The 16,227-nt window shown below is 42.4% G+C and overlaps 2 protein-coding genes across 2 annotated transcripts in view; one reads left to right on the forward strand and one right to left on the reverse strand.

The window, feature by feature from the left end:
* Positions 1 to 3,533: 3,533 nt before the first annotated feature.
* LOC140260793 (glutamine amidotransferase-like class 1 domain-containing protein 3, mitochondrial) lies at positions 3,534 to 8,834 on the forward strand. Its single transcript, XM_072353473.1, has 4 exons — positions 3,534 to 3,868; positions 4,820 to 4,991; positions 6,619 to 6,823; positions 8,058 to 8,834. The coding sequence occupies exons 1-4, from the start codon at positions 3,734 to 3,736 to the stop codon at positions 8,248 to 8,250; spliced, it is 705 nt and encodes a 234-aa protein (XP_072209574.1). The 5' UTR covers positions 3,534 to 3,733; the 3' UTR covers positions 8,251 to 8,834.
* A 943-nt stretch (positions 8,835 to 9,777) lies between these two features.
* Positions 9,778 to 16,227, reverse strand: part of ACOD1 (aconitate decarboxylase 1) — a 29,914-nt gene continuing 23,464 nt past the window's right edge. The window contains exons 2-5 of the mRNA XM_072353461.1: positions 13,999 to 14,160; positions 12,809 to 12,898; positions 11,801 to 12,006; positions 9,778 to 10,744 (exon numbers count right to left, since the gene is read on the reverse strand). Of these exons, the coding sequence (XP_072209562.1) occupies positions 9,778 to 10,744; positions 11,801 to 12,006; positions 12,809 to 12,898; positions 13,999 to 14,076 (1,341 nt within the window). The 5' untranslated portion in view covers positions 14,077 to 14,160. The remainder of the gene's footprint in view (positions 10,745 to 11,800; positions 12,007 to 12,808; positions 12,899 to 13,998; positions 14,161 to 16,227) is intronic.

A 16,227-nucleotide genomic window follows, 5' to 3' on the forward strand; every position in this document is an offset into this window, starting at 1 on the left:
AAAGACAAGCTGGTTTTAACAACTTACAGGACAGGTAATATATAGCAGTTTATTCTCACATTTTTACAATGCTGAGATCAGTTTATCTTTGGCTAAGAGAAACAGTGAAGACAAGTTTGCTGGCAGCATCTGTGAAGAAAACACAGCTCCCCCCTCCAGATTGGTAGAGTGCAAAACAGGCATCAGAGTTCAGGAAGCTGTTAGGTAGCTGGCGTCTGCGGTGGGAGTGCTGGTTAGTGCTGTTCACTGCAGGCTTCCGACTGCAAGGAGTCAGTCACCACTACTCCTTTCATGTGAGCTCCTTGGGAACTGTCTGTTCTCTATACAGCACTAAGCTAGAATATATTAAACCCACCAAATGTGAGGTGAAAAACCCTGTGTTTTATGTAAAAACGCAGAATATGCTGCTGAATATCAATTTGGGTCATGCTGAAATTACTGAATGTGTTCTGAAAATTGTTAAGGCAGAAGGGCTATTAACATCTTTAGTCATCTACATGTCTGCATCCTGCTTCATTGCTACCTGATTCTATATGGCTCGTCTTTTAAATATATGTAGTTCAGCACTATGCATTAATTTAATACACACATACATATTAGCTGTACACACATAGATTTCCATATTTCATTGTCATCTCATGTATTTTGTCTGCCTTATAAAGATGCCCTTTCTGTTGTTTATAAAATAAAATATGCAACTACTCGTTTCCTAACTTGAATGTCATTCACGGTGCCAGTCACAGAATCACAGAACTGTAGGGGTTGGAAGGGACCTCTAGAGATCATTGAGTCCAACCCCCCTGCCAAAGCAGGCTCCCTACACCACGTCACACAGGTAGGTGTCCAGACGGGTCTTGAATATCTCCAGAGAAGGAGACTCCACCACCTCCCTGGGCAGCCTGTTCCAGTGCTCCGTCACCCTCACCGTAAAGAAGTTCTTGCGCACATTTGTGCGGAACTTCCTATGCTGAAGTTTCAGCCCATTTCCCCTAGTCCTGTCCCCATGCACTACTGAAAACAGACCAGCCTCGCCACTATGGCTCCCACACTTCAGGTATTTATAAATCTGGATCAAGTCCCCTCTCAGCCTTCTTTTCTGTTCAGAAACATGCATTAAGTGTGGAATACAGCAGTAGTTCCTAGTTGTAGAGATTTTGATGTGCAACTCTTGTAGTGCTTCATGAAATAAGGAAAGTATAATTTATCCCTTCTGTGAAATCAGAATGCAGAGAAGTGCCATAACAAAGGTGCAAGAACTGCTCAGTAGCCGAACTAGAAATACGATACAAACCAGTTCTTAGTTGTGAGTTCCACATGTTTGCAGTTCAGACTGCTAAGTATCCATTCAGGCACTGCAGTGGTTGTTGGAAGCGTTGGGTCAGATGACAAAGATGGTAAAGCCTATTGAATGTTGTTGGGGTTTTTTTGTGTGTGTATGTGTGTGTCTGTTTCATTTTTGTTTTCTGTTTTGTTTTCGTTTTAGCATTTTTGTATTTCACTTCATTGCATCCAACAGGAAACTTTCACATTACAGTACTGTTTTTTTCTTGTCACGTTAGCTAGGTTATGTTATGAACCATGCTTTAAAACAGAAAGTCAATTATTAATGAATTTCTGAACAAATACACTTGAGCTTAAAAAGCTCACATGCCAGAACTTTGAGTCAGCAGCTGCCTAGTTAAATATTTAAAAACATATCAACGTGCCCTTTGTCAACTCACAGAGCTGATCTCTGTCTTGGTCCATCAGCAGGCTCCAGGGAAAAACTGAGTTTAATGACAAATATCTTCTTCTGCACTTGATTGGATTCCTATGTTTTTCTAATTTACTAGATTGTTTTCTTTAAATTATTGAAAAATAAATATTTTCCTGAAGCAAGAGGACTCTGTTTTCCTATTATAAAACATTATTTTATTGTCTCTGCCTATAAGAATCAGTGTGCATCAGTGAGAAATAGGAAAGCAAACCCTGTTGCAGCTTGGAACAGCTAGTTTAATTCTGAACATAATCAACATTTGCCAGGCCCTGGCATGCTAAATCTGAACTTAGCTGATGGTAGCAGAGCAGTGAATCCTCTTTTCCATTCCAACTAAATGTATGTTTACTTAAAATCAGGCACCAAATGTCATTGCTTGTTCTACATCTCCAGCTGTCAGGGAGCAGTAGAAGCAGTGCTGATTTGAAGGGGAGGACATAATCAGGATACCAGAATACCAGACAAGACACAAACATACACCTGCAGCACAGCTCAGTTCATCTCTGGATGCCCATGGGGTACGTGGTGAAGCCCCAGCTGAGGCTAGGCAGAATCACTAGGACTGATTAGTACAGGCAGGGCAATACCAGAAGCTTTCTTCCCTCATCATGGTGTTTTCACACCTTGAAAAGGGCTAGCTTAAGAGGTGAACTGTTTGTGAAATGCTTTCATTGCTATTTGCTGTTGTGGACCTAGGCCAGAGAAAACTCATGAATGTTGGGTAGTGAAGCTGTGAAGGCTCTGAAGCACATGCTTCTTGAGGAGAAACTGAGGAAACTAGAATTGTTCAGCCTGCAGAAGAGGAGGCTCAGAGGAGACCTTACTGTGCTCTTTAAATACCTGAAAAGAGGTAGTGGTGAGTTGATCTCTTCTCCCATCTAACTAATGATAGGATAGAGGGAATGGCCTCAATTTGCACCAGGGGAAGTTCAGGTTGGATATAAGAGAAGATTTCTTTTATGAAAGAGCGACCAAGCAATGGAAAAGGTACAGGGAGGAGGTGGGGTTACTGTCCCTGGAAGCATTTGAGAAATGATGGACGTAGTCAGCAGGCATGGTGGGGACAGGCTGAGGTTAGATTTTGTGATCTCAGAGGTCTTTTCCCACCTTAATGATATGATGCAGAGCTAGGGCTCCACTGAGCCTTTTTCAGGTCCGCAGGAAGCAGAGCTACTTTTAGGCAACTGGGGGAAATGCAGATTTTGGAACAACAGGTACGAAAATCCACAGGATGCATGTTCTCTGCTTCAGCTGGGAGGCTGTTCCTCTGTATAAGCAGGCCAGAAGAGAAATGAAACCTGAAACACAGCCAAGCCTGCTTCTTTGAAAGCTGAAGAACACCTACGCTTCCCATATGTCCTACTGACATGTAAACCCTACCCCAGCTATGTCTTGTAGGCAGAGGAGGTAGAATCACATCACAGAATCATAGAATGGCCTGGGTTGAAAAGGACCTCAAAGATAATCTAGTTCAACCCCTTGGGTTGCCAACCAGTGACTAGGCTGCCCAGAGCCACATCCAGCCTGGCCTTGAATGCCTCCAGGGATGGGGCATCCACAACCTCCCTGGGCAACTTGTTCCAGTGTGTCACCACCCTCTGTGTGAAGAAAACTTCCTCCTAATCTCTAACTTAAACCTCCCTTGCCTCAGTTTAAAACCATTCCCCCTTGCCCTGTAACTATCCTCCCTTGTAAACAGCCGTTGTCCCTCCTGTTTTACGCTCCCTTCAAGTATTGGTAAGGTGAGCGTAACACACGTACAAGACCTGCACTCTGAGGGAGGACTGACCCAGCATCACAAAATGGCGGACGGGGCAGTGCAGGCGCACGGGAGACTCGCAGTGAGAGGAACCCCTACACGGCTCCGCCCTGCCTCGGAGGCGGTGCTGCCCAGCCTCGCAGTGCCGCAGCCCTTCCCCCTCTCCCCAGCCTCCTTTTGGGCTGCGGTGTTGGGCACTGCTGCCGCCTTGTGGCTGGATGCCACCCTCTGCCTGGGAGGTCGCCATGGGCAAGCGGGTGGCTGTGGTGCTGGCCGGCTGCGGCGTCTTTGACGGCAGCGAAATTCACGAGGCCTCGGCCGCGCTGGTGCACCTCAGCCGCGGCGGCGCTGAGGTAGGAGCGCGGTCGCCCCCCGGCGCGGCCCTTTCCGCCTCAGGCGGCTGCGGGCGAGCGGTGCCCGGGAGGGCCCTCCTTGGCGGGGAGCTGGGGGTGGTCCGTAGCCGCCCCCAGGTCGGGGTTCCGCTTTCGGATGGCATTTGATACTTTTTAGGTAGCTCAGATCCCTCTGAGAAGTTCAGAGCAGGATGTAGCGCGGTTCAGTAGACCCGTCTGTGGCCTCTCGTGACAGCAAGGGGTGGCTGGCTGTTTGCGAGCAGCCATGGCCAGGTGTCTGCCGCTACGAGCACACAAAGCCCCCTGTTCAGCACTTCACCTTCCTGAAATTGACCACAGCAGCAACACTGAGATGTCTGCAAAGCAAGGATCAGAACACATGTGAGAACAGCCCATGTCGGCCTTCCTCTGTGTGTTTGATGAGGGTTTCACATTTGGTACCTAACCAATTAGTGTCCTTCTGTGCTTTGTTTTTTACTTCCTGCTGCCAGGAGGGTGAGTCATGTCTGTGATAGAAATGCTTGTAAAGTTTGCATCTTTCTGTACTAAAATTTTTTCTTACATCTGCTTTAGCACTCTGATCCATAAGAGCTAGGAGCAGCCTTCCTGTAAACTCTGCCATGCATCCAGTCTTGCAGTGGTACCAATCACAGTGTTCTCCTTGTTCTTTAGGTTACCTGCAAGCCCCACCAAAATGAGTAAATGTTGAACAAAGAGTGCACTCCCTATGAAAAAGCTTTAGGAATAAGATGGGGAGAACAGCTTGGTTTATCCTTGCTGATACATCATCCGAGCCTTCATTTATTTAATGCAACATATCCATCCTGTGAAATGTACGCACCATGATAAGAGGCTTTTGAAATTAAAGATAATTTCATTAGGTGACGTTTGTTGTCCCTGTGTTAAGAGTACAGTTTACACACTCAGGATTGCTTCATTTCATTGTTCCAGGTGAAGATATTTGCCCCTAATATCGAGCAAAGGGATGTTGTCAATCACCTAAAAGGAAGTCCAGCAGATGAGAAGAGAAATGTGTTAGTTGAAAGTGCCAGGCTGGCAAGGGGAAACATCCAGGATTTGGCTGAGCTGAAAGTCAGTGAATTTGATGCAGTTATTTTCCCCGGTAAGTGCTTTTACAGTAAAATAATCTGTGATTCTTCAATTGCAAAGAACTTAGAAAAGAGTGAATTAAATTCACGATTTAATAAATCATTCTCTTGAATTGGAGAGGTATATGGGTTTTGTCTTTGTACTTCTGAGGATGAGAAAATACATTAGCAAGTTCTCATGGGCTGACAAAGTCATCTTGGAGATGGACTTGATCCTTATGGGTCTCTTCCAACTCAGCATATTCTATGGTTCTGTGATCCAGTTCATTAATTTAAAATGTCACAGTGTTCTTTATGCATCACACTATTCCGTATTCCTGAAAATTGTCAAGGCTTTGGTACCTACTTGCAGATGGGAATGCTGAATGGAACTGGTAAGGAATGAAGAAACTAAAGCATAAGGAGGAAACTGACTTGCTCAAAATCACTTTCCAGATTATCTGTAACTTTGTTAAAAGTTGTCTTCACAACTTTGCCTAAGTTCTGACTCAAGTAGTTAAACTGCCTTCTGTAGTGAGGCCGGCAGAGGGAGCGCATGGATAGCGCTGGGAAGTCACTTCCCCGGCTATAATGGATTGGTGATATCAGGAGTAGAGTGCTGGGAATAGAGGCTAGCAAATATTTTCCACATTAATTTCATGCTCTATTATAATCTAAGCTCAGGGGAGTTGGGGAGTTGCAGCAATAACTGTTACAGGCAGATAAGCGCTATTAAGTTTGAAAATTAAAACCTCACTTCAGAGATTCCAGATAACATTCAGAAGAGGACAAAAGGGGTTGGAGGGAAAGTACAAATATTAAAAATGCAAAACTGCTTTATGTTGTCCCTTGAAACTCTTCTGGAAAAAAAAAACAACAAAACAATTGTGTTTGTTTATTGTAGGAAAGTTGATGCTGTGCACGTTATACATAAGGAATCAAATATACTGGATGGTTACTCTTTGTAATAACCTGTGATTACTCTGATAGCTCTAAATCTAGCAAATTGTACTGCAATCTAGCAAATTTGTGCTGCAAATGTAATCTGTACAGTTAAATGATGTCTAAGTGCAAGTAATGGTTTGTTATAACCACCTTCCAGAAACATTATTTTTAATTGGAAATTATCATTCACAAGAGTCGTGTTTCAGAATATCATACATTACAAATACCTTTTTATGAATGATCTTTTTTGTCTTACTGTGTTAACCTTGTTTTATTCTAGAGGTGGGAAGGGTCTCCTGCAAGTACCAAGCTAAACCTTGTGAATTAAATTACTGTGGAGGGGCAAACCACTGTTTGTATTAATTCTACATTCTGTGCTTGCCAACAACAAGCCACTGTTTGTCTTTCCTCTGATACCTCCTCTCTTGGTCATCGAGGGGTGTGTAGTAGATGGTCTAGCAAATGAATCTGTGATGTGCGGTTTCTCTGCTTCTCACTGCAGAAAAATGAAGTTTTCTGGGCCATGGAAAGTACATGGTATAAAAAAACCTGCAGCTAAACTAAAATTATACACCCAATGTGTTTCATACACCCAAGAGCTTTTAGTATGGGAACTTGAAAGCCCTATGATAACATTGTAAAAAGGAGAAATCCTTCTGGTGTTGAATTTAATGGCTTTTAGCAGTGACTTGGATTTGAGCGTTTGTTTGTTTCAAGGTGGATTTGGCGTGGCAAAGAACCTGTGTTCCTGGGCTGTAGATGGCAAGAATTGCACTGTCAATGAGCATGTGAACTCCACTCTCCAAGCTTTCCACAGTGCTAAAAAGCCCATTGGGTTGTGCTGTATATCACCGGTCCTGGCAGCTAAAGTCTTTCCTGGTTGTGAGGTCACAGTTGGACAAGATAAAAACGTAGATGGAAGGTAAGAAGGAAATGCATGAAATTAATTTGTGTGGAAATTAAGATTAGAAAGTGGCCAGTCTTCTGTGTAAAGGGCTGAGGTCTCTGGAGTCAATAACTCTTGGTAATTATTTCTTAGTGGCATTTTGCTCATTTCAGATGTTCACTAGCATAGCAGTTGTTGATACAGTACTCTTAGGGCAGATGCACTTCTTATGCACTACAGAGTTGGGGCAGTTCATCCCTGAATTCAGAAATACGTTGGTTTATGATTTTCCCTATGATAGCAACATCCACATTACAATTAAAGAAAGTGTAAAAAATAGAACACTATCTCTTGCTTAAACCATCTGCCCATAAGCCACTGAAGGCTCAGGTTCGTGCACAGACTTTATTGTTTAATGTGGGTGCTAATGAGTTGCTGTAAGTATTGTTTGACAGTTCTGAAAGTGGCAGAACAGAGGGATATTTTTTCTTCCTTCTTCACCTTTGCTGCATTCATGGTAATTGAGTGACAGATTGTAGTTCATATTAAGAAAGCAAATTCTTTATCTCACTTAAATACCCCTGAAGACTGTGATTCACCTTACAAAGTGAAGGATAGATCTGTCCAGGTGGCATTAAAAAATGTGATGATTGGAATGGCCACTTAAACTGTGTTTGTGGGATTTTGTCTGCTTGGGGATTTTCAGTGAAGCATTTCTGGTGGCAGTTTAGGAGAAGCAAGTGAGAACCATGGCAGAAGTTGGTGTCACTTTAAAGACTGCCAACTCCTGATAAGAAATTCCACTCAGAAATTTTATCAGCAGTGATGGTTGGGGATTGCCTTTATCTCCCTGTTCCTGCCTTGTCTCCAGAAAATCAAACTCACTGCGGAATCCCAGAGGAAGACTTTATATGGAGGTGCTGGAAAAGGTCTAATGTGTCCGCAAGTTCATTTAACATCTCAGAAAATATTGTGGATCAGTTATTGCTGCACTTGATAATACATTATAAACACACCAAAGAACTGTTAAATAGAGCTATACCTTGTGGCATGCTGTGACTGTGAATTTCAGCTGTTTTCAAAGATATTGGATCAGTTGCTGTGGGGAATGGAGATGATCTGACAGTGGAAGTCTTTTTTAGTCCCATGTCATCATCAGCTGTAAAACCGCTTAAATATTCTTGTTGTTCTCTCATTCAAGTTAGCATTGGCATAACTTTATGGCTGTATCATCTCTTTTTATGGTTATTGCAATCTTTTTTATTTACAGATTTCCTGATGCTGAAACTGCATCTGCTATAGCAGAGCTTGGATGTAAGCACATTTGCAAAGATGTCAGTGAATCCCACGTGGATAAAGCCAATAAAATAGTTACTACCTGTGCTTTCATGTGCAAGGCTCCTCTGCATGAGATTTTTGATGGAATTGGAACAATGGTAGAGGAAGTCCTGAAACTTGCCTGATGGGGATCATACAGACTTCTGTGAGGAAATCAATTTAGCAAGGCATAAACATTTAGCTACTTCTTGATGGTATTAATAAAATAATGCAGCATCAAACTTGACAGTTCTTGGTGTTTTTGTTTGTTTGTTTGTTTGTTTTTCTTAACCTGTAATTTATCAAATAGTTACTGCCAAATTTATCCTGTTTGTTTTACCTTTAACATGGAAAACATGCATTGGAAGTGTGTTTATTACTTTATTTTTATGCATCCAAATGTATTCAGTTATGGTAGGGTAATGCAGGCACCTTCCTCATCCAGTGGGGTTTAATCACAACACTACTCATTATCAGTAACTTACATTTGAGATTACCCAGGTATAATTACAGGTGACGTGACTGGAAATGCCTGTCTGTCTCAAAGTATATCTTCAGCATAGATCAGTAATTCAGGTTTACTTTCTAATCAAAAGGGATAAAGAAAAGAAAAATAGTTGTTTGTTGATAAACTATATAAACCAAGAGTCAGAGGCTTAACTTTGCAGGTGGAAAATAAGACAACTTTTGTTCTAAGAAATGAAACAATTTTGGGTTCATTTACTCAAATTAGTTTTATTTTGTGATTTTAGTTTTTGTAGGTGCATTTTATACATTTTAAGACAAGTGGAAGGACTTGAGGGAACAGATTTGCTTGTCGAGGTGAAGTTACTGTTCCTATGGACACTTGGTGGTCTCAAGATGTGTTTTCATCACTCTATTGTAATTAATGTGCAGTTTTGTTTAACTTTCAACCATTCATGAGAGTGTAGTATATCTTTTAACAGAACTACGTTTTGCATTTAAGCAATCAGAAAATATAGGACTATCATATCGTTGCTTATCATAAAGTGTTTCTTGCCTACCTAAATACCTCACAGCCTAAGCACACATGTCCTCAAAAGTTTCTTCTTAAGCCAGTGCCTTGTAATTGAAGTGGGAATACGGCAGTACTAAACCCATACCATGAAGCAGCAAGAAGATGGGGCTGGGAAATAATGCTTTAAGGACTAGGAGCATAGGGTTGTCCCTCTTGCTCTGCAAGCTGGTGCCAGAATGCCAGTCAACACAGTGAAGCCTGATGTCTTTTGGAGTGTCTTTTGGAGTGTCAAGTGCAACTGCTATGCTTCCTGTATTTCTTTTAACACAAACACCAAAGCTCTGGCAGGGGCCTCTTCAAGAAGGCTGTATAGCTAAATGTACAGCAATGCATATGTAAAGGCTTCTATTTTCTGTCCTCATAGTGGTGTTTCTCACAGCAGCATTTCCATGAATTTGTATTTCCCTTATGAAGGGATTAAGTGGAAGCAGAACATGCAGGCTTTTTTTGTCAGCAAGAGGAAAAATTATTTTTTGTGCAGCATGCTGGCATTGCTCTACCTTTAGCAGTATAAACATATACAGAGAGCTAAATTAATCTTCAGCCCTTCTGACTGAACTGTGCGTGCTATCTCTAAATTTTTTACTTGGTGCTTTCGTCATTAAATAAGAGCTTTTCCTGAATTCTGTTTGCGTTATGGGTTGGAATGTTCAATGTGCAGCTTCTCTGGAAGTGCTCTAGCTGACTGTCCTGACAAAAGCATGTTTAATACAGAGCAGTCCTCAACTTTTTCCAGATTGTACACAGTCTCTATAATGCCTTCTATGGCTTCTGCAGGGAGGACTTCAGAAGCGTTGGACTGAAACTTTTTCTCCAAGTCCTGCTTTGTCAGAGGTTTCCTCCAGTGTCCATAGAACGTGTTGCAGCGGTCGCTAACCATGTTGCCATCCTGAAGCACAACAGTCACTTCACAATAAAGACTCTCAAAGCTGGGTTTGTTATCAGAAGGGTGTTCTAGCTGTGTTTTGCAGAGGAGCTCCTGTAAGGCTGGCCGGTTAATGTTCTCAATGGCAAAGGACTGGATGGACATGCTGCCATCCAGCAAAGCAGAGCAGGCAACAAACTGGAAGGAGTGCCGAGCTTCGTGTTCTGAATTAGGGCTGGGTCTGTTCACATATTTGACCTCTGGGACTTTTATAATAACTTTCTCAATTTTATCAAGGAGAAGCAAGTCATCACTATTCTTGACAAGCTTCTTCCTTACAGAAGACGCTGCATCAGCCACCCAGTGTGTTCCAAGATGAGCAGGAAAGCGTTTGATGGCCACATCTTGCTGGTCCAACAGCCAGGGATAGGACTGCAAGGTTGGCAGGGTCTGTGGGTTGTAATCTGTATAAAAGGCACCTATTCCTGACTCCATGTCCAAGATATGATTGTTTCCTTGAAGACCCAGTGATGCTAAGCAAGCCGCTTCCAGGCCATGCTTAGCAGCATTGCCAATGTGGAGAGGCTTCGTTTGAGTTGCTGCATTAGCCAGTGGGGCACCTGCATAGGAAGCAGCAATAGCCAAGGTGTTTTTGCATTTCATCTGGTTAAGAGCAAGTAGTTTTGCGCAAGCTGCTGCACTCCCCATTGTACCGACTACTGTTGGTGGGTGAAACCTGAAAAGAACAGGATCATTGCTATAATTCAGAAAGTTACTTGGATTCATAGAATCACCAAGGCTGGAAAAAACCCACAGGATCACCCAGCCCAACCAATTCACAATACATTCAAGAATCAATTTCCCTTTACTGCTATGGATTGGACTGTAAGAAACATGCATCCAGATTTCACTTGTAGTCCTAATGGAATAAATTGTTGCTTTTATTCAGAAACAAGTTAAACTGCTATCATATCTGTTTTAACAGAGGCCTCCCCAGAATGCAAATGAAAAGCTAGAATTGCTCACTGTGTGCCTCCGGTGGCGCAGCGGTAGAATTCCCGTTTGCAACACCAGGGGGCCCGGGTTCGAATCCCCCCCTGTGGAGCAGGGGGTAGAAGTGCCGCTCTGCTACACAGAGGGCTCGAATCCCGGGAGTTGGACTCGATGATCTCTAAGGTCCCTTCCAACTCGCACAATACTATGATACTATGATGATACTGTTCAAGGCATGCAGAAGACAGTGATGGCAAAAGTGCTACAGTTTTCACTTGTCTGAAAATTATACATATTGGAGGATGTATTTTTTGTTATCCTGAACAAGTTTTGCAAAATCAGTAGAAGGAAAATGCGCAAGATAGCAAGAAGAAATCGAGTCCATCCTGTGCTTCATGAATATTCCCCCTAAATACGCCCTGTCTCCTTTGGCTCTGCTCTGAACCCAGTACAATTTATTCCATCGTGCTGAGAACAAGCAAGGGAGGTGTGGTTGTGCTTTTCCTCAAGAGCTTGAGACCTGTGCCATTCAATGTTGCCCTTTTGCTGCTGATAGCTAATAGAAAGGTAATCAACACTTTCTTGTGAGCTGATAGATGCTTTCAAAAAGAAATCTATTTGCCAGGCAGCAAGGAGTAATGTAAACATATTTACATTCTAAGATTCACTTGAAGTTTTCCTAAATTGCTGGACAAAGAACAGAAAATACAATTATCTGTGCCATTTGTATTTCAACTAGCATTTGATTAAATACATTAGCACTTCCACTCGCCTTACTACTAGAAGTATTTTTACGTACCTTTTGGGAATATTCCTGGCTTCGCTGGAAAAGCGTAACAACCTGCCTTGCACCTCAATTCCCACATTGAAAGCTAAAAGCAGGTCAAGACCTGAGATTTTTTTCTTCTGAGGAAAGGCCTCAGTGAGAGCCATCACAGCAGGGAGCACAGCCCCAGATGGGTGTGTGGCAGGATGCCATGTGTCATCAAAATCCATTGAGTGCACCTAACAAAAAGAGAAGCCATGATTTGTCATCAGAATTTAACGCTGGGCAAAATTGGCTCAGTCAAATGAAAATACTGTAGCTGTTGTAAAAAAGACTGAAGAACTAGGTTTTCCTTAAAATCTAAGAAAGCAAAATTTAGAAGATATTTCTTCTAAGTCCTTTGCTCCCATCATGACTCAACGTGACGCGTAAATTCAATATAAAGCTTGTCTCAGTGAAGTGTAATTGTAACTCTACTTGCACTGGTCTAAAATCAGTTTGGCAATGATTATTTCTACAATGGGCTTTTTGCTGCTTTAATTACATGGTATAATAAAAACAGCAGTTCTAGGTCCAATGGTGAGTTTTCACTTCCTTCATAACAGTACATAAGCACGATGAAATGACTTTCCCTTCTCTGCAGCTGATGCTGGTATTAGAGCTTACATCCTTAAAACTCTAGCAGCCTAAGCCCAAGAAAGCTACGGTCTTAAAACTGGGAAGAGCTGCTTCCATGAGAACTAGAACATCTCTTTGTTATGCAGTTGCTGTAGCCAGGCTGCAAGAAGCTGTAGAGTTCCGGCCTATAAAATCAGTCCCACGTCTCAGATTAAAGCTAAGGGATGCCGATATTTATTATACTTTCAGCCTGGTCTAAATTAGGAAGAAAGTTGAAGCTCGTCAGGAGAACAGAGTAATGAAGTTTTGTAGGAGGCTTCAGGAACAAGAAAAAAAAGTAAGTTTTTAGGAGCATTCTGTTCTTTGGAGTGAAAATGGAATCAATTAGTGTGATTTAAGAGCAAGTAAAAGAGCATCCCTTACAGCCACTCCATTCACAAAAGCTGCATACAGAGGAGGCAGTCGGAAATCCAAGTGGCCCCAGATGGTGCTGGATATATCTGAGTTGTAGATCTGGAACAAATTGACATCAATTAATTCAAAATCCTGAACCCAAAAATAAATCTGCACTGAGATCAAATCCTACCTACTTAAGATGCAACTGTTTTCTTTCATAGTAAAAATATGGTTCTATTGGAAAGTGTGAAAATAAACCCTGTTTACTGTTGACTCCTATAAAGGGCCTTTTCCACCCAAACAGATCAAAGGGAAGGCCAACATGTTGGACCTAACCATTCAATACCTTCCCAAAACCACCATCCATTGGCATCCCTCCTCAGTGCTCATTGGCATTTCCTCAGCTGTTATCATTTTTCTGGGGAAGATATCCAGGTAAAGGTTATGTTTTTCAGTGTTTTAGTAGACTGTGGGTAAATGAAATATGGCCTCCTGACGGTAGTAACCCCATGCTCTAAATGGTACTGTCCCTGTCCTTTTGATGTGCAGATCTTTTAGCGAGCAAAGAGCTCTTTGTGAAATTAAATAAAAAGGCCTAGCTAGCACAGACTGGAAATGGGGATATCTTTGCAAGGAACCTTATTGGCACAGAGTGTTCTGTAGCCCGAGTGCAGCTAGCCATGTGTTACCAGTAAAACAGAAAGCTGAACAACCCCTCACTGATGTGAGCCTCTGCTGGATAGGTTCTCTTTGAGGTTGAGTATTCCTTTAATTTAAGCAGAACAGGATCGGAAGAGAAACATGACTGATATACCTCAGATGGCAGCTATGTTTCATGGACTGGAAATAATCTGATACTAATTCTTCACCCATGTAACCATCCTTCATGCTGGAAAGTCCAGTGCTAAGTAATGTTTGCTATGCTGCTGCTTTTAATGAAATCTCATAGGTGAAAGGAAGGGATTTGTAATTAAATGTGTTCTACTTGTGGCTGGCAGTCTTAGCACATGGTCCGTTACACAGACCTTTGCCCATCCAAAGTTAGAAGTAACTTCAGCAATATAGTTTCCCTATCTTCAATGGGAAGAATACTATATCTCTATTTCCATCTCCAAAAGAATTTCACTACCATTGCAAAGTGTTCCCTTACAGCCTATATTTTTCATTGCTTTTTATAGGTAAACCTTAGAGTACACTATGAATACCAAACCTCTTACCTGGCTGTACTGTTTGACTTTCTGGCAGACCTCAGTGTTGGTACCCAGAAGTCCTACTCCAAGGGTATCCAGAATCATTCGCTTGCTTCTCTGAATGACCACATCTGTCAGGTGGTTTGTATTCAAACCGTGAATCACATTGGCAAAATTTCCTGTAATTGTCTGAGAGAGGAAAAAAATATTAGATGTCCTTCTCGCTCTTGTCTTTCAGTATAGTCATCCTGTCCCTGCTTACATGAATTGCATCAGCAAAATCTGAATTCTTCCCTTTTTTATTCCCAGAAATGCTATGTCGTTATTTATATATTGGCTTCACTTTCTTTTTTGTTCTGTTCTCTATTTTTGCTATTTCCTCCGTAAATCCCTGAGTACTGCAGGTGATGTAACTTTGCAAGATGCATATATGTGTGTTGCATATACATATAAAGAAACACAACACAAACAAAAGCTACCTGGCTTTCCATAGCATCTTTTAATTGCAACTGAAATCAGCAGGAACGTGGCAGTTCAGGCCAGCGCAGCCACTAGCTCTCATTGCAGCATGATTTAACCTCCCTGAGAAGCAGAACCCCTATCCCAAGTTTTGCTGAGCTTAGGTTTCAGTGGGAGATGGGACTTGGCAGTCCTATCTTGCACCTGCCTGCTTCCATTGAACACCAGACAAGCCACAGTTCCAACTTTTCTCCAAAGCAAGATCAAAGAATCAAAGAATTGTCTGGTCCAACTCCCCTGCAATGAACAGAGACACCTACAGCTCCATCAGGTTGCACAGAATCCCACCGAGCCTGACCTTGAACGTCTCCAAGGATGGGGCATCCATCACTTCTCTGGGCAAACTGTTCCAGTGCCCTTATTGTAAAAAACAAAACAAAACAAAAGCACAAAAACCTTCTTATATCCAGTCTAAATCTCCCCTCTTTTAGTTTGAAGCCATTTCCCCTTGTCCTGTCACCACAGACCCTGCTTAAGGGTCCATCCCCATGGGACAGCAACCTGATGGAGCTGTAGGTTTCCCTGTTCGCTTCAGAAGAGTTGGACTGGGTGACCTTTGATTCTGTGGTTATTTCAGCTGGGTTCTCAGTAATCTCTTCACGAAAACATTAAGACCACCTCAAGGAACGCAGGACACTTAAAGCAGTTGAATCATGTATCCCGCAGCATGATGCACAGCCGCTGATACATGTACAGGTGAGCATACAAACACTTGAACAGAAAAGTTCATCTTACAGCACAAAGAAACAAGACAGTACCTTTGCCCACATCTTGAAGGGATGCTGTGTGGTCCCAAGGAGAAGCAGAGAATGAATGACAGCCAGGGAGCAAAGGAAATCCCTCCTTCACTACTTATATATGCATGTTTTCGGTGGGGGAAGGCAGACTAAGCCTGTTCTCTTGTTCATCTTGTCCCACCCATTTCCTCCTCTGCTTGGAAATGTTCCTTTTTCTTCATTTTCAACTTTTCTCTGACTCACTGCTATAAACTGCCAGCACGTGTAATAGGACTTTACCAGTCACATTCACATATCATGTGTAAACAGACAGATGTGATATTTCATTACTATATATTGATTCAAGTGCCTTACATTTGGGTGCATGGGGATGAGGAAAAAATCATATAAACTGGGGTACCTCCTGGATTAGGGAACAAAGTAGCAAATCTTTTCAGAGTTGCAGTCTTGCACTTGAGTACCTACAACTTAGAGGAGAATCAGCCTTTTGAGTTCAACCCGAAATCCTTTTGTAAAGCTTTCTCCAAATCCTGAGTACTCTCAGATAGAGAAAAGCATGGATCCATGGATGAAGTTTAACATCGATTTGAGTGGAAAGGAATAGCCCTGTTCTGGGTTGCACCTGTCCCTCTCCCTGTCCCAGCTATCAAGCTCAGCAGACTCATTTTGGAATCTAGTCTCTCACATAAGCCAGTCTAGGGATTCTCAGTTGTCAGGCAAAACTGTTTAATTGCCTCAGAAGTGCAAAATGAAATCTAGCAGCACAAGCAGAAGGAGAGAGGAGTAGGGCTAGCAGTATTCTGTGAGATCTGGAGAGGGCACAGGCATGTAATGAGAGATGGGAAGAGATCTGTTGTTCTCAGCCAGCTCCAGTTGAGAGATCTGCCTGTTCTGTCTGAGCCTGACTCTGGATGTCATCTTCAGGTAACTTATGTGAGGCTGAAAATTGCACTGGATGACAGAGAGCCTGAAGTGAAGGAAACAGCATTGTGTGTGTTCA

This window comes from Excalfactoria chinensis, chromosome 1 (assembly GCF_039878825.1).
Source record: "Excalfactoria chinensis isolate bCotChi1 chromosome 1, bCotChi1.hap2, whole genome shotgun sequence".
NCBI classification, from domain to species: domain Eukaryota; kingdom Metazoa; phylum Chordata; class Aves; order Galliformes; family Phasianidae; genus Excalfactoria; species Excalfactoria chinensis.

Excerpts from the sequence above, each read along its gene's own strand:
- LOC140260793 (XM_072353473.1), top strand. The coding sequence starts at position 3,734 with ATGCCACCCTCTGCCTGGGAGGTCGCCATGGGCAAGCGGGTGGCTGTG. Across the intron at positions 4,992-6,618 it reads TGATGCAGTTATTTTCCCCG|GTGGATTTGGCGTGGCAAAG; the intron begins GTAAGTGCTTTT and ends GTTTGTTTCAAG. Across the intron at positions 6,824-8,057 it reads GATAAAAACGTAGATGGAAG|ATTTCCTGATGCTGAAACTG; the intron begins GTAAGAAGGAAA and ends TTTTATTTACAG.